At 39.3% G+C, this 17,822-nt stretch overlaps 1 protein-coding gene across 1 annotated transcript in view; it reads left to right on the plus strand.

Moving 5' to 3' along the window:
- The window catches only part of ABCA4 (ATP binding cassette subfamily A member 4), a 60,022-nt gene that overhangs the window by 41,753 nt on the left and 447 nt on the right, over positions 1-17,822 (plus strand). The window contains exons 26-48 of the mRNA XM_058029999.1: positions 110-158; positions 677-918; positions 1,337-1,461; positions 2,094-2,192; positions 3,206-3,395; positions 4,145-4,239; positions 5,138-5,170; positions 6,328-6,433; positions 6,525-6,599; positions 7,074-7,243; positions 8,175-8,352; positions 9,743-9,858; positions 10,517-10,664; positions 10,984-11,107; positions 11,824-11,953; positions 12,858-12,978; positions 13,141-13,203; positions 13,315-13,421; positions 14,383-14,524; positions 15,092-15,226; positions 16,410-16,513; positions 16,601-16,693; positions 17,025-17,274. Of these exons, the coding sequence (XP_057885982.1) occupies positions 110-158; positions 677-918; positions 1,337-1,461; positions 2,094-2,192; positions 3,206-3,395; positions 4,145-4,239; positions 5,138-5,170; positions 6,328-6,433; positions 6,525-6,599; positions 7,074-7,243; positions 8,175-8,352; positions 9,743-9,858; positions 10,517-10,664; positions 10,984-11,107; positions 11,824-11,953; positions 12,858-12,978; positions 13,141-13,203; positions 13,315-13,421; positions 14,383-14,524; positions 15,092-15,226; positions 16,410-16,513; positions 16,601-16,693; positions 17,025-17,274 (2,895 nt within the window). The remainder of the gene's footprint in view (positions 1-109; positions 159-676; positions 919-1,336; positions 1,462-2,093; positions 2,193-3,205; positions 3,396-4,144; positions 4,240-5,137; positions 5,171-6,327; positions 6,434-6,524; positions 6,600-7,073; positions 7,244-8,174; positions 8,353-9,742; positions 9,859-10,516; positions 10,665-10,983; positions 11,108-11,823; positions 11,954-12,857; positions 12,979-13,140; positions 13,204-13,314; positions 13,422-14,382; positions 14,525-15,091; positions 15,227-16,409; positions 16,514-16,600; positions 16,694-17,024; positions 17,275-17,822) is intronic.

Consider the following 17,822-nt stretch of genomic DNA (forward strand, 5'->3'; position numbering starts at 1 on the left):
TATATCCAAATTTTCTTCTTTTATATTCAAGTATGATGTATTGTGTTCTGAAAGTCAGGTTATTGTAGCTATTCTTTTCCTAACCAGAAAATGCATTTCTCTGTGGCAGGTTTTCCTAAAAGTGACAGCAGAAGCTGACCCTGAAATGCAAAAAACAGGTAGAGATCCAAAATCCATATTTGATTAACTTTTCTTGGGACTGCTTTTTATTCTGAACACTTTATGAAGAGGAGTTTCAGAACTTTCAGTCTTTTATGTGTTCTTGACAAAATAAATTTTGTCAGCAAATATCTAGTTTTAGGGCCTGGCATGATAGCTGAAAAATAAAGATTAAGTCAGCAGAAAGACTTCTATTTAGATTGGATGAGGTTCTTAACTATGCAAATAAAAGTAGAGTGTCAAGCACCCAGATGTCAATGGTTTTAGCAGTTGTATAAAAAGTAATTTCCTGACAATTAGTCCATAAACTGCATAGGTGATTAAACTGTTCATCCTGCTAAGAGGAGAATTAACCTATATGATGTCACTAAATACAACCACGGTGCAACAGTTGTAATTAAAGCAATCTGAGATAGGATATATATGGTTGGTAAAATATGGACCTCATTAAAATGACTGTGCTACTCTATGTATGGAAGATAAAGTGTCTTCTCTGATGCTTCTCATCATAACGTAGGAGATGCTCAAGAAAATGGTTCTGCTCTTGCCAAAACTCCTACTGAGAACAAAGCAGCTGAACAAGCAGCCCTGAAAACCAGTGACTCCTCTCGAATGCCAGTAGGCAAACCAGGAGATCAAAATGAAGGCAAGGGGTCCCAACAGTATAAAGGCTTTCAGCTTGTACAGCAGCAGATCAAAGCACTGCTCATCAAACGCTTCCACCACGCCTCCCGCAGCCTCAAGGACTTCCTAGCACAGGTATTGACTGACTTGTGCTGTTCCAGGTTCTTTCCCACAACATTCTCAACACTGTCTTTCCAGCAATGATGGCCCTATGGAAAGCAATAGAGATGCTGCAAATGGGTAACAGTGCAGTTATGATTCCAACTCTTTTGCCTCTTTTATTTCTTTCTGCTTGGAATCTACCAACTGCACCAAGTTCATTATTCTATTACTATTAGCCCAGTGTTTTATTTTAATGTAATGCAGTTCTATGACAACCAGAATTTTAAGCAAAAGGGCTGGAAATTAATTGTTGATGTTTGGGAGTTAAACCAGAATGGATCTGAGTGCTCCTGCTTTCCTTCCTTTGTTTACACGTATTATGGGGTGTGTACAATGTCACTCTACAATGTTTATACAATAACCTAATGTGAATTTTTTCTGTTCCCTACAGGTTGTTCTCCCTGCTAGTTTTGTGTTGCTGTCTCTAGTACTTACAGTCATTATTCCTCCATTTGGAGAATATCCTGCCTTAACATTACACCCTTGGATCTATGGACAACAGTTTACTTTCTTCAGGTAAGAGGAACACCTAAAGTACATCTGTCACACATACACCTATGTCTCCCTAGAGTTTAACATCATGGGGCCCTGTCTCACTCCTATTTTCTCATTCTGTGTGATGTAAGAAAAGATTCACTTCACTGGAATCAACAGATTTAAAATAGCTTGAAATTGGTGCAGCTGGAGAATACAACTGCTAGTACATCTAACAAATAGTCTTTCAAATGTCTTTTTAACTTCAGTATTCTCCTCTTCCCACCTCATTTCAGGACCTCAACACTTATAGTTACATATCCAATCTAACAGAAGATCCAGGTAAATGAAAATGCAGAATATGTTTTTCATCTTCTGCTGCCTGACTATGACAGCACTGAGAGAATAGCAGTGAGGATTCAAGCCTTTTTTGAAGAATGCTGCAATTGGACTTTGTCAGAAGTCAGCTTTAGTATTAGGAGAAAAGAACCAAAGCCTTTCAACCATCTCAGAACATTCCGGGGTTTTACATAAATAAATAAAACAATTGAATGATCAGCATTTGAAGGGGGGCAGTTGGTACTGCCATATGGTTGTCCTCCTCTAGTTGCTATGTGTATTACAGTACAATAGTTTGAAAAAATATTTTATAAAGTCCTATCTTATTCCCTTAGCAATGAACGTCCTGGCAATGAGCAGATGGTCTCCCTTACTCATGCTTTCTTGAATAAACCAGGATTTGGGATTCGCTGTATGAAGAATCAGCCTCTTTTGTAAGTTGCTAGCTATTTTCTCTTGAATGAGATCCTAGCAGGATACTTCTAGTGGAACTTGAGTAGTGAAACAAGAATGTACTTGCTTGACTCTTCACAAGAGCCAGTGCTTCAGATGTGTTGTTGGCTGTATCTAATATTGGGTCAAAAGTAACAAACAAAAAGCAAGATAACACTGCCACTGGATTAAGAATTATTCACAGTGCTCAATGTGACTGACTAGAAACCAGCTCATGCAGCTTGGTATTGAGAGTTAAGCAAACTTAAATTTATGTCAGTATGTCAGTAACCTCAGGCCCAGATCTCTACAGCTTCCTTGGCCCTTTCCATGTATGAGTCCCTTCAGGTTCTTCCAGTTCCCATTGGTGTGTTTGGAAGCAACAACTTTAGCAATCACTCAGATTGTGAAGTGGCAATAGGACAGTGTCTATGATTTGAAACTGTTCTCATTCTGAAGCAAGGGCAGCATTAGCAGGGCTCCACCTTTTGTTGTCCTACCTGCTTACTCTGTGAGTCCTGCTTTGGAGCCATTTGTCACTGGCTTGCTATGCTTTGATATTTGTTCCCGTTCTCCTGACACTTTCCCAGCCATGATATCCAGCAATTTGATCCTCCTGGTTGTCCTCTCTTCTCCTGTTCCTCTCCTCTGCCCGGTATAGCAGAAACAAAGAGGAAACTCTAAAAAAAGTAAAGATAGTGCATGGGAAAGGAAAATGATAGTTTCTTCAGAAAGATATGTTCACTGCAGATTTCCAGTACTAAGGGATCAAACACAATCCCTTTGTTTCTTCACTGTCCTATCTGCAAGCTGAAGGCAGTAAACTTGGCAGAGATGTGGGAGGATATTATATTTATTCATGTGGACCAAATACTTTAAAATATTGTTCTTATTCAAAACTCACAGGATGAGAGCTGAGGGGGAATATCTGTTATGGGCATTGTGGTTTTGTAGATTTGTGAGTTCTTGTGGACTGTTATCTCTGCACGGCTAGAAGCTCTGTACCTGTCCACAGGAGCTACCCATGCAATAACATGCCAACTGCCTGGAGCACACCTGCTGTCCATCCTAACCTAAGCAGCCTCCTGCTGAGCCAAGAGTGGAGCCCCGAAAATCCGTCACCTTCCTGCAAGTGCAGCACTCACAAGAAACTCACTATGCTGCCAGAATGCCCTGCAGGTGCAGGAGGCCTCCCACCACCACAGGTTGTGTCCTTGTGCCATAAATCTTTGTAGAAAAGTTTCATGGCAACTGCTGGAAAAGGGATCAGTGTCTAAGTACCTTGCCATACTAATATACATGGAAGGAGTCGAGTATATTCTTTATCAAGAGAACAAGACTTGCTGGAATTTGGAATTCAGTTTCAGAGGTATAGGAAAAGCTTGCCCATTTAAATTAATGTTGATTACTATTTTTCATCCAAACTGCAAACTTTTAATGTAGAAGAGATTCATAAAAAAATTGAATTATTTGTCCCATAATTTAAAAAAATATTTTCTTTTGCCCCAGAGAACAGTTCTATTTAGAAGGTTGCCTTTCTTCAAAGGAGGGAAGGGCAGGAGGGAGAAAGAGGAAAGAAAAGAATGAAAAAAATGTCACAATTGCTTGGGGTTTTTTTACCGGAGCCTGAGTTGATTTGAAATTTCCTACTTTCAGATTGAAGAAAAAGCCTTGAGCAGCCCTGACCTTCATTGCAAAGACCTGTTTCAGAGTGACATGCAACTGTTTTGTGTTGCATGCATCACAAACTTTTTGATTTCTTCTAAGGTCTTAGTAAAGTAAGGATGTTTAGGCTACAAATGACCCTCGAGTGATTGACCTACTCTCTGTCAGTGATACTATGAACCTGAGCATTTTCTCTGAACCAAAACGACTTTCTCTTCCTGACAAACACTTAAGAGCTTAAAACACTCTGAACTTCTTTGTGATTGATTAGGGTTTTTTTTCTTGCCAGAGAGTGCAACGCAGCACAGAAATTCTTCAAGATATGACCCACAGAAATATTTCAGATTTTCTGGTGAAAACATATCCCACTTTGATAAAAGGAAGGTAGGAATAAATCTCTATTTCTTTTTCATATTTCGTATTTTGTACCTGGTGATGAAATTCTTTTTAATAATGACATAACACCTGATTTGTCACAGTATTGTGTAGGTTTGAGCACCATGTCCACATTTCTGATAGAGGACTAGAAGAGGCTGTTTTTAGGGGACTTAAATATTTTCAATTATAACTATTTGTATAAACAGGTTCTCCTTTAGAGCTAAGTGTCAGTGCTGATGGAATGCCGTGTTAATGGTGACAAAAATGGTGCCTCTGCAGAGCTCTGGAGAGCTGCCTTGCAGAGATATTACCTTGTCTCCCTGAAGAACTGTAGCCACACTAGTGTGACTGTCTGCCTGAGTTAATTATCACTTGCTTCCCAGAAGTGCTAAAGAGCAGCCAAAGGACAGTGTTACAGGGATACATCCATTCTACTGATAGCTCCTCAGCTGGCCTGTGTGGCAATTAGCTGTGCAGTGCCCATGGCCTGTTATCTCTGATTCAGGCCTTGCTACTTTTTCAGTTCCCAGCAGAGTTCCTGAAATTCCCTTTATATTAGCTATGTGCTGACTGCCTTTGACTAATTCCCCTTAGCATGTGTCATAATTGCTTTAGATACATCTTTTAAAATCAATTAATTATGGATTAGAATAGCCCAGTATGTGTCACTTCAGGAATCTTTCTTATCTCTGTATGAGTTGAAGATGAATCATGTCAGAAAACAAATAGCCAAAAATACACTGCAAGGAAAACCAAAAGTCCTGCCAACACCACAACTCAAAGTAATAACCAGCAGACTGGAGGTCTGCAAAGTATAGGAATTCAACTTTAAGTTTTATTTAAGCTTAACATATCATTGACTTTGGTTCTGTGCATTGAGAGGGATTCTCTTTGTCTATTTCAGCTTGAAGAGTAAATACTGGGTCAATGAGCAGAGGTAAGGAAACAATTCACAGATTAAGGTAGTAAATAAAGGAACAATGTATTTAACCATGGAGCCTCACAATGTTTCTGTAAATGGACAAGGGGAATTGTGGCAGAAATTGTAAAACAAAGACATGGCTTCAGTGGGAAATAGGCTGGGGATCAGGAAGGGTCTTATAAAGACAAGAGATTGTATTAGTTTGAACTCCCTGCAGGAGATGAAGGCAAGAGGCTCACAATGGAGCTATCAGAGCTTTATTACCTACAGGAGTCAAACCAATGGGCACCGTGTGGTGAAAAGGTTCAATACAATAATACAGTATACTGTGCTACTGCTGTGACACAGCTTTTTTAGTGCCACAGAAAAAATATAAACCCTCCAAAGAAGGGACCTGAGTGGGATGAAACCTAGACACCAGCCTATCAAATACAGAAGTAACAACCACAACTGCCTGCTCTGTACATGAGCAGAAGTTAGAAACCAGATTCCACTAGTTCTCTTCTTTAGGTAGAGACAGCAGCTAATCCCAGTGTGTGATATCTACTCTGCAGTTGCTAAGCTTTGAAAGAAACTGGTTAGCCTGAAGGACATACTTATTTCATTTTTCACCAGTGGTAGGATTTCCCTTCAAAGATAGCAGCTGGATGACTGCCTTTCTTCACAGAATGTCTGCTTCATGTGCAAGCATTGCTTTATATGGGATTAGACTTCAGTTCCTCTTGTACAGTAGTATCTATAATAATGTACTGGCTGGTACTGACATTGGTGAATATCTGCTCCTCTCAGAGCATCTGAAATTTCACCTGAGGTCTGTGCTGTCCTAGTCCTCCATGCTGTCTAAACCATTACATAGCAATTACCTTGATATAAAGATTTTGTTTTGTAGAAATCACTCTTTTGTTTTCTCCAAATATTCTCTCTAAATAATTTTCTTAGGATCCTGGCATCAGCCTCTCAGAAACTTATAGAGCTTCTATTATTTGTAGGCCCTAAAAAGACCCAGTACAAATTGTTAAAAAAAGAGTAGAAATTGTTATATATAAAATATTTGATGTATAGAAATTAAACTTGCATTAAGTGGGGGTCTTTTTAAAGTGTTTTGTTTTTCCATTAACGTACAGTTATGGGTGTGTAGTATGAATTATTGATGATCTGTTTCTCTTTACTAGATATGGAGGAATCTCTATAGGAGGAAGGCTTCCAGTCCTTCATGTTTCTGGAGATCAAATTGTCAATTTTTTAAGCGATCTTGGCCGAATGATGAATGTGACAGGAGTAAGCAAGACTTTTAATTTTGTTTGGTTGCTTTTTGTGCCCTTATTAAAGCATGGTTACTGCAGCATTTAGCTTTTTCGTTTTGTTTTAGGGACCAGCTTCACTGGCTGCTGCTAAAGAAATGCCTAATTTCCTTAAATACATGGAAACAGAAGATAATATTAAGGTATTTGCTGGCATTAGTCTGCTACCTCACAGTCTTTCTTGACATAGACTTCAAATTATGAGAATATTGCTGGTGGTATTCCCAGATGCAAGAAGAGTTGAAATGCTATACTTTAGAAATTGTATTAATGCTATATCCCATAATGTAGGTAATTCTTATTTATAATATTTCATATGTGAGATTCTTTAAAATCATGTTCTTAGTACTGCTTGCTGTCCTAAATACTTTGAGTGGTACACTAAATCTTTAAATGTGCTTCTGTAAAATCCCCTGACAGTAGTTGTCCAATGCTTTTAAAAGCATAGTATGTGAGCTCCTCCTGCAGGACTGTGCCTGGGAACTATGTATTCCTGATGCTGGATTCACCCCTGCTAACAATGCCCACCAAAGCAGATAAAAGGCAGCCAAATTTTCTCCTGTAGTTCAGTGAAGACAGTAACTGACAAATTAATCTGTGATTTCTGGCTCTTTTAGGTGTGGTTTAACAATAAAGGCTGGCATGCTATGGTTAGTTTCCTCAATGTAGCCAATAATGCAATCCTCAGAGCTAACCTGAGGACTGGCCAAGACCCTGAGGAACATGGGATCACTGCTATAAACCATCCTCTGAACCTCACCAAGGAGCAACTCTCTGAAGTCACTGTGTAAGTTTGCTTGTGCTTGTGCTCTGCTTCTGGCTTTTACCACCCCTCTCCTGGCAACTTGCAACTTCCAGCATGCTCACACTCTGAGGAGAAAGTTCAATTGACAGAATGGGTGGGCCCTTCCCTGAAGTTTTATTCTAAGCAAGAATCTATTCATGTCTCGTTACATTCACATGAGATTTCATTCCCATCCCACACAGGAGCTATGACCATTGGATATACATTATTGCATGTTTCTATTGATTCCTAAGCATGAATATTCTGAAATTTTTGTTCATGCTCCAAATCCAATATATTTACTTCTGAAATAAAACATGTATTAAAAAATGGAATGAGAACTTGTCCATAATTGACTACAGTTCAAGTAGTTAACAGCCCACTCTCTTGGTGCCCAGGACAGCATGCAGGTGGATTTTTTAATGACATGTAGTAGGGTTGGTGCATTCCCAAATCTGAAAGTCATAATTTCTTGAAAAAGACATCCCTTAAAAGACAAGATTTTCCACTCTCCTATTAAGTTCCTAATTCAACGAAACCAAAAACTTTGCATTATAGCACAAAGGCAAAAACTGTGCTTCATCTAACTGTCTCCAACTTGCCTTTTTAAGTTTCTCTTTTCTCTGCTTCCAGAGCATTTTGGCTCTTGTGCCTAAATGTCTAGTTTGAGATGTCCCGCACAGGAAAGGCTATCAAACTGAAATATACAAAGCAAGTAAAAGATCAGGGAGTGGTGCCATATTTGTTAGCTACAGTCCTCAAAACATCTTGGAAAAATACACTAGCACATTTTGAAACTGGAGAAGTCTTCTACTTAAAAAACAGCCTTGCTACTTCTAGATCTTAAAGCACCCTCCAGAGTCCCCAAATGCTAATATAGTGTTGCATTGCATCCATTCCCTTGCTCACACTACCTTCTTGTGCTCTGTTGTAGACTGACCACTTCAGTGGATGCTGTTGTTGCCATCTGTGTGATTTTTGCAATGTCCTTTATACCAGCCAGTTTTGTTTTATACCTGATCCAAGAACGTGTAACAAAAGCCAAACATCTCCAGTTTGTCAGTGGTGTGAGCCCTGTTACCTACTGGCTAACTAACTTCATGTGGGACATAGTAAGTAACTGCAGGTCTGACTGACAGCCCCTGCTTACCCTGGGTGTGCATGAGCTGAGGGCAAATCAGTGAATCAAGTGAAGGTGATTCTAAGCATTGCAAAGCATTCATTTCTCTGAAGTGTTTCTCAGAGACCATGCTAAGGATCTGGCCTCTGAACCAATTACAGATGTAGAAATTAATTCAGGTGCACAATTCAGTCACCTAATGAAGCAGTATTTTTTATAGTTCTAAGATTTTTAGCCGTTACAATTGAATATATATAATGAAGTACAACTTACTACAGCAGGGAAAAGCCTCATTGCCTGGTTGCTCCTGTCCTCTAGAAGACCCAAAACATATTTTAAGATGTTCAAGAAACCTAAGTGGGAAAGATTGACAGCCTGCTGGAACAGTATCTAGAGGCCTGATGAAATACTCTAGTGTGTCTAAAATGACATTTTCATTTAGGTCACTGTATCATAGTCAGTGTGATTCCAAAAAGACTTATACCACAGGTGCAGACTTGTTTAGACAGGGCTCAGCTTCCCTCCAGCCACTTTTTCATAAAAGAGAAAATTCTTTGGCATAACAAGGGCTGGTTCTCTGGCCATGCCTTTGCAAGCAAGAAAGTGGCCAAGGAATTATGCAGTAAGAAAGGCATGAACATGGAATTGAAAAAATTTAGAAGAAAATCAATATTTGAAAAGCCCAGAACTCTTCAGGATTTGGAAGGTGTTCTCCCAGGAGAAGATAAAACAAAGCATTATTTTAGTAAATGAGGGAAAGAAGCAGGTCCCAGAGTTCTTGTTCCCTGCTGTTCACAGCAGCTTCCTTGACAGGAATTCTGCTTGGCTGTTGCCCTTGACAGCATGATGCAAAGGCATGAAGTGATGTTAGCAGTTCAAGGAAATGCTGCCTTCCATGCTGCATGGGGAATTCCATGCATTGCAGCAGAGTAGTGCTGCTAGTACTGAACAGAGTAAGGGAGCAGTGGGCAAGCATACTCACTTTGGCCTCTTCTCAGGAATGTGGCTCAAGTGACTAGCTCTGCCATCCTTACACAGCCTTGTTTGCATCACTAGAAACTCTACTTCCCTTGCATGGCCACTTTTTTGGGGAAGCCTGGCAGCCAGACTATGAAATAATGGATTCACAAATCATAATCTAAGAAACAACAATATATGTTATATTTTTGATGATCAGTCTGATAAAAGATGTCTTAGGAATATGTTTAGTACTAAGGCCTCTCATTTCCAGGGACCTGTGGATCCAAAAAATTCAGCGTGACTAGTCTAACTCAAATTCTGATGTTCCTCAATATAAACTCCTTTTGGAATGATGTGTAGGATCTGGATATGTTTGCAGCCCTTCTCAAGACTCACACATTCTTCCCCCTGTGCTGTGGCAGGTGAATTATTCACTGAGTGCTGGGATGGTTGTGGCTATATTTGCTGGATTCAAGAAGAAAGCATACGCCTCCCCAACCAATCTCCCTGTGCTCGTTGCCTTGCTGCTCCTCTATGGGTGAGTGCCCAAGGTTATTGCTGCAGGTGGGCCCTGTATTTCACATGGAAATGATTTCATGTTGCTGAGCTCGGGACTTAGTGGAACCCAGCTTTGAAGAATAGAACTGGGTGGATCCAAGACAGGTTAAAACTAGATTCTTCTATGGGATATTTACATACTCTGTCTGGCTACATGCTGCAAAAGAGATTCTTTTGTCGCTGCCTGCCTTGCATTTTTAAGCATCAGATGTGACCTGTACAGGAAAATATATTTGTTCAGTTTGCTGATTTCTTCCTTGTACTTTGTGTAGGAATTTAGTGGTTGTTCATTTGCTGCATTCACAGTCTTTCAGCATTCAACATTTCTTTGTTTCTTCTTGGTGTACAATTCACTTAAATGTGCAAAGATACCTGGGGTGTTAGCAACCTTGCTAGCATTAAGCTTTCTCAGTTTCAGCAATGTCTTACGCCCTGCATTTTAATAGCAAAAAACGACTAAGCAGAAAAAAATCTTAGGTAGTAACTAGGGAGAAAATACTGTGGTGGGTTGGGAGTTGGTTACACCATTTTGTTATACTTGAGATGGGAAGAAAGCTTAACTTTGTGTTTTCTTTAGGCCAACTGATATGAGAATACTGAGGATTTATCATAGTTTTTTTCTGTTTCTTGCATGGCAGATGGGCAGTAATTCCCATGATGTACCCTGCTTCTTCTTTCTTCAGTATCCCCAGCACTGCTTATGTTGCATTGTCTTGCATTAATCTCTTTGTGGGAATCAACAGCAGTGCCATTACATTTATCCTGGAATTATTTGAAAATAATCCAGTAAGTAATTTTTTGTAATTTTGCTGGATGCCAGGCACCTCCAAAGCCTCTGTCTTGCTCCTCTCCACTCCTGGACAGGGGAGAGAAATAAAATGAAGGCTTCATGAGTTAAGGACTGGGAGAAATCAGTCACCAAATACCATCACAGGCAAATATTAGAGATATTAGTTGAATTTATTATTTTAAATAGTCTTTTTTCTCTCTTAAGAAAACAGAACATCCAGTTTCTCTGACACAACAAAGAACTTTTCAATTATATTGCTATGTTTTTTTAAACAGGTCTGGTTTAAACAGCTTATGGTGTTTCTGTTTCTTACAGTCCTTGCTGAAGTTTAATAAAACATTGAAAAATGTACTGCTTGTCCTCCCACATTTTTGTTTGGGCCGTGGACTCATCGACTTGGCCATGAACCAAGCTGTGACTGAAGTATATGCAAGGTTTGGTAAGTAAAGCCAATAAGAAAAAGATATGGCAGTGTCACATGTCTTGACCTTGGATGAGATGTTTGGAAGGATTAACTCAGAAAAGAGGAGATTTTTCACCTTTTCCTTCATCAGATGGATGAGAAGTATGAAAGTTCACCTTCTCTGAAGGAATCACAGCTTCTGGTAGTGCTGCCAGAACTCTGTGGCCCAACCAGTAGTCTGCATTGGAAATGAAGCCATTTTTTCAGTATCTGACTCTGGTGTCTTTTTATCCTTTGATTGGAAGACCCTAAATCACCTCAGGAGGATGTATTTTTTTTTTATTTCATTTGAATACCTCAGCTAATGTTTAAAGTGACTGTTGTTCTTCAAATGCATTCTCTTGGGATATGTTTGTCTTTGATATCAGACAACTTATTAAAAGAATGGTCCTATGACAGAACTTATCTGTTTTAATTCAGCAAATGTGTGTCTTTTCACATAATCCATGCAAGTTTTGTGTAATGATATCCAAATTAGTGTGTATTAGGAGAGATTAATTTTACTCCTATGCAGCAGCTGAGCTTGGAAGGCATTTTGTTAAGACTTTTTATAAGACTGGAAAATTAAAACTATTGCTTGATCATGAGCAAATAAAGTACAGTAATTCAGTATGATTATGCTTTTTGTTCTGAGGAGTAGTGGGGTTTTTCAGCAGTATTTCACGTTCCCTTTTGGTGCTCTTCCTCCAAAGGTGAGGAGCATATTTCTGATCCCTTTCAGTGGGACTTTGTTGGAAAGAACCTGGTTGCCATGGCTCTTCAAGGAGTTGTGTTCTTCTTTCTGAATCTCTTTATGCAGCACCGTTTGTTCTCCACAAGATGGTATGTCTAGAAGTTCTATTAATGTTCCTTATTAAAAAGATTACTATCTTTGTTATTCTCTGTGTTCCTTCTTTCTTCTTTTTGTTCTTAATTTTTCTCTAAATTTGTGGATTTTTTTGCTCTCTATTTACTTACCTAATCTTGCCTTAATTTATTGATATCCTGATCCAAGAAAGCATTTACAAATCTGCATTCTCTTAAGGGGATTTAAGAATATTTTATTAAAGAAATTAGTTTTATTGAATTAAGGTTTTAATGTAATTTTTTTTAATTGAAGAAAACACTGTAGTAGTGAGATTATAAATTTACCTGGAAAGTTTGTAGTATTCTCAGTCAGGCGAGGTACTAGCTAGTACTATGAGCTACTAGCCTGGCATCCCAAGACAGCAATTCTAGTCTGTGGCACAGGACAGCTGTATCCTGGACACTGCTGTGAACTTCCCCTCTCTGCTTTACAAATGTGCCTCTCCCTTGATGAAAAGAGCTACCTACCAAACTGTGAGTGGGTCATTCACTTCTGTTCAAGATTGCCAACAAGAGTACTAATTGGTGCAGTTATAAAAATACTGCCTTGTTGAGAGATCTACTCAAAACTTCTATTTCTAAGGACCATCACTTGCTACTAGAGTAGCCAAATAGTGAAAGCTGTGGCTAAGGGGCAGGTTATTCTCGTATCAGTGACTGACAAGGCATGTTCTTTTGAGCAAGCCATTTCCTCCTTTTTAGTATCTAGAGATTAAATTTAAAGGTCAGGGCTTCTCCCAATAGCAGGACTACTCCAGCCAATTGTGAAGTTTAAGCCCCGCTGATTCCACCAGTCACATTTTTGGCAGCAGATTAGCCATTGTTTTACACTGTTATTCTAACTGAACCCAGGACAACCCAGTATCTTGGGTTTTTCTAGGTTTGCTGAGACTGCCATATCACCTATTATTAATGAAGATGAGGATGTTGCAGAAGAAAGAAAAAGAATTATGAATGGAGGAAACAAAACAGATATCTTACAATTACAAGAACTGACCAAGGTAATATTTTGAGAAGAGTGAAAAAAAAAATTTACTCATGTCTCAGTTCTAAAGTTGCTCTAAAATAGCATTAAACTAAACTAAAAATTCTGATTATTTTAATTTCTGTAGATATCTTGAAATAGGAACTTCCCTTTTTTTTTCCTCCCCCCATCAATATAGATTTATGCAGGTCGACGCAAGCCTGCAGTGGACAGACTCTGTGTTGGCATCCGTCCCGGAGAGGTAGGTTGTTCAATAACACTGGATTACATTCCATGGATCAGTTCAGATTTTACGCCCCCACTGATTTACAAGTTGGAAATATTAAAGAATATGATAAATTTTGCAATTTAGTGCTTTGGCCTTTTGGGAGTGAATGGTGCTGGCAAAACAACAACATTCAAAATGCTGACTGGAGATACTGATGTGACATCTGGAGATGCTATAGTGGCTGGCAGTAGGTAAGTACCTTAAAAAAAACCCTGTGACACTCCATTTACCAGCATAGAACTGTCCAGATCACACTCTCAGTGATCCAGCAGCTCTATGGCACTGAGATCACAAGTAACATACAATTGCATTTGTAACACTTGTAAAATCTGTGGGTAAGTTTTAGTAATGCTCACAGTGGGACAAGGCAATCATATCTAGTGGCAAGAGCTCCCAAACGTAAGATAATCCCTCAGGGTCCTTTGATCTGAGCTTTGGGATTTTTCTCTGGCTGTTTCCAACATCATTTTTACACAGTGCTGGCATAATGTCATAAGTTATTACAGTGTGATCTAGTATGCACTTATGTTGGTTTACTTCCAGGTTGTGTGCCTTGGCTTGTTAGGTGTAGTTGGGATTTGATTATTTGTCCATTGTTGTGACTGAACAATAACTCTTTTGTTGCCAGGACATGGTCCTGCTCAGCCTGTTCTAGGTGACTCTCCCCAGGCAGGGTCAGTGGACAAGATAACCTCCAGAGCCCCCTTCCAACCACACCCATTCTGTGATCTTGTACTTTTCCTACTACCATTGACGTGTTGGCCTTGTGTCCTGCCTGTCTGTTGCTAGTGACCATTTTTTGAGCTGAAATAACTGCTTCTTTTTTTTTCTAGATATAAACACTGTTTAAAAAATAAATAAATAAGCCTAAGTGGCTGTTTAAAGAACTTCTCGTTAAGTTAGTCTATAACAAAAAAATGGGTAAGGGAAAACAGGCTTACACTCTTAACCAGGACTGAGCTGACTTAAGACAACAATATACTCCTTGCTCTTATGAACAGACAGATATTTTCGTAGCATGTTTTATCAGGAAGAATTAATTCTCCTCTTACAAGAGTTGTTGCCCCAGAAAATAAGGATTTTATTCAAAGTTTTCTTCACTATCTTAGAGCTAGTATTGCAGAACTACAACTCTTTTCTTTGTTTTTCCAGTATATTGACCCACATTTCTGATGTCCATCAAAACATGGGATACTGCCCTCAGTTTGATGCCATTGATGACCTGCTCACAGGACGAGAACACCTGTATTTATATGCACGCTTGCGGGGGGTTCCAGCAGAAGAAATCGAGAGGGTAAAGCACTCTTTCTTTTCATAATTACAGTGATATTTGTGATGATTAATGGTGCTTTTAACATGCTAAGAGCCAGAATTTCCAAAGTGTGCTCATTATTCTGTGTATTGAAGTCCTGGATGTGGTTCCTGTCATTTGGACAGTTGAGTAACAAGACCACACTATCAAATGCAGGTTCCTAGGTATTAATGGTAGTTGCAAATCTGTGGCACCAACAGTGGAAGGCTAAAGATACAATTGTTGTGGTTCAGAATGGCACTGGTTGCTCTTTTGCTCTTGCCTTTAAAGTTGTGTATGTATAAGGAAGAAAACATGAAGAAGATCCCAGAAGAAAATAATTTAAATTCTTGCACAGATGGAAGTCTACAGCTGCGGCTGCTTTATGGCTTTCCCTCACCTAGTTAGAACGCCTCTCATCATCATCATAAATACTTTTTACTTCCCTGGCCCAGTTCCAAAATGAATGTGCTAAATCCCAGGGGACTGTCATGTTTCTACCAGAAATGTATCAGCAATCCTGTCTGTTCTGCAGTTACTGCCGTGTGAAACAGATGGTTTTTCTCACAGGTTGCTGAATGGGGCATCCAGAAGCTGGGACTCCCTATGTATGCAGACCACCTGGCAGGGACCTACAGTGGTGGCAACAAGCGCAAGCTCTCCACTGCCATCGCCCTGATAGGCTGCCCACCACTCGTCTTGCTAGTAAGTGTCATGGAAACACAGCCCTGGCCAGTTCAATATTACATCTCATAACACTACATGCTAAAGAGCTACAAAGTCATTGAAAGCTCCTTTCTGCCCTCAACTTACAATTATTTCAATGAAATTTTGAATTAATTTCAGATGTAGTCTGGGATGTGTAACTATATTTCTAATGTACCCCCAGTCATTATAAAAGAAAGATCTTCAAAAAAGAATGTGTTGAGATACAGTCTATAATCCAGAAAAATCTGAATTTAAGATGTTGTTCAGTTTCAGTCTGCCTTTTCTTGTCAAAGTGTAGCCAGTGATGTAAAAGATGATCTTCCAACATATCCACCCAGCTGCTTTATCTAGCACAACAAAGGAAGATGCCTACCCTTTTTCAGCCTTTACAGCCTTTAATATCTTTGGAATAAATTATACAAATTTATACTAAACTATACAAATGCTGAAATGTAGTTCTTGCCAAATAAAATAAGTTATTAGATGCTTGCATATCTAAAGGGAAATTCAGCATGAAATTACTACAGAAATTCTTTATTTAGATTATATTCTACCACCTTAATTTGTATGTCTGTGACTTTTAGACACACTCGCTTTTACTTTGTGAAGTTTTTTAATACATATTAGTAGCCTAGTTCCTTGTACCATTTAATATGCCTTTACATGTATTCTGCCTGTAGTAAACAGTCAGATAAAATGTTTTCTCATAATTTCTTAAGACAAGATGTTCAATGAAAAATTTTCTATCCTAATTTTGTTTACATTTTTTGTTACTTACTGGTTTAGCTGACTTATGTAGGATCAAATCCTTAGGTAGTGTAAATCAGAATGACTTCACAGATTTCTTGAACTGAACAATGTCCTATATGTTTATGCGAGTCAGATGACCTGGTGAGAGCTCACTTTTGCCCAGAAAAGGCAATCCCTTCCTGGTAGCTGTGCCCCACACAGACAGCTCTGTATTCCTACCTGCAGTCCATGGTCTTGTTTCCTTTCTGCTTTGTGCCAGGGAGTCCATTGGTACCCACTCACTCCTATGCTTCTCAAGGACTATGTGCTTTCTCAAGGCACAGATTACTGTAGAGAAACAATCACACACTATGGTCCAAACAATGACCTGATTCTAAATAGATTTTCCCTGTTTTATCTGACTCTGATTGCCTTAACATTTCCATTACAGGATGAACCGACCACGGGGATGGACCCTCAGTCCCGGCGCCTCCTGTGGGACTCTATTGTTGGTGTGCTCAGAGATGGGCGAGCGGTGGTGCTAACCTCACACAGGTAAAAACAGTTCAAACTCAGACTCTGAAAGCAGCTGAAGTACATCTGTTGGCTTTTATCTCAAATATCTCTTCTCTGTTTTGAAAGTATGGAAGAATGTGAAGCCCTCTGTACTCGTTTAGCCATCATGGTACAAGGTACCTTCAAATGCCTAGGCACAATTCAGGAGCTAAAATACAAGTAAGTAGAATATTTTTATAGTGGTTTTCAATGGGAAAATTTAGTGTATGTGACATGTACTATTCTTAATATAAGCAATTCAATGGTTAACCACACCTATTTCTGGGTGCAGCTCTGTTGTATATTAGACAATCTGACCAGAACTCATTCCAAGTCTATTATGCTACATACCACTTCTGCAAGGCAAATGCAGGGACTTCCTAAAAAGCTGGATCTTATGCAATATCTTTCAGATACTGCTATTGTTTTCCTAGCTGCAGAAAACTAATTTCCTTCCTGAATGATGAAACAACCTCTTCACCCATTTCCTAAATCCACTTGTCCTTCCCAGGTTTGGAGATGGCTACATTGTCACTCTGAAAATCAAAGCTCCAAAGTCTGGGCTGCCTCCAGATCCTGCTCCTGCTGAGAAATTCATACGCATCAACTTCCCAGGGAGTTTCCAGAGAGAAAAACACTACAACATGCTGCAGTATCAGATTTGCTCTTCCTCTCTGGCTAAGATTTTTCGATTAATAATCTCCAATAAGGAAAATTTGCATATTGAAGAATATTCTGTGTCTCAAACAACATTAGATCAGGTGAGTAAAAAGTAAAACATTAAGTAAAGGTAAAAACAGACAAAGCTTGTCTGGTGAGAATTAGGCAACATAATGGGGATGTATCCAAATAACTGAAGGACCAAATTGTTTAGAGAATTATCTCACACCTCTTTCTCAGGCAAGATTCCCAGGCCTCTCATCAAGGAGGGTGTATCAGTATGAATCAGTAACTTATTCCCTGTGTAAATAGGTGCCCTGTGAAAGCTGGTAAGACAGCATTTCCCATATGACAGAATTCACACAACCCATTCCTTCAGGAGGAGCAGTCTGAGCAAGGTCAGCAATTTGGAATGAGACTGAGCTGAGAATAGCATTTTATTCTAAATAAGAGGTTTGGACTGTGTTTTGTCAAAGATACTGTGAGAAGCAATTAGACACACAAAACCTAGGAAGTCTATTGGATGTTTTGAAAACACGCACTTGCCAGAGGGTATTGGCCCCATCTCTCTGCTCCCCTAAGTAACAAAGGGTCCACATATGTAAAGCTGCTTTTGGTGGGATTGCTAGAGAGGCATTCCTGGCTGCCT

The sequence above is a fragment of the Melospiza georgiana genome, chromosome 9 (genome assembly GCF_028018845.1).
Source record: "Melospiza georgiana isolate bMelGeo1 chromosome 9, bMelGeo1.pri, whole genome shotgun sequence".
Taxonomy (NCBI): Eukaryota; Metazoa; Chordata; class Aves; order Passeriformes; family Passerellidae; genus Melospiza; species Melospiza georgiana.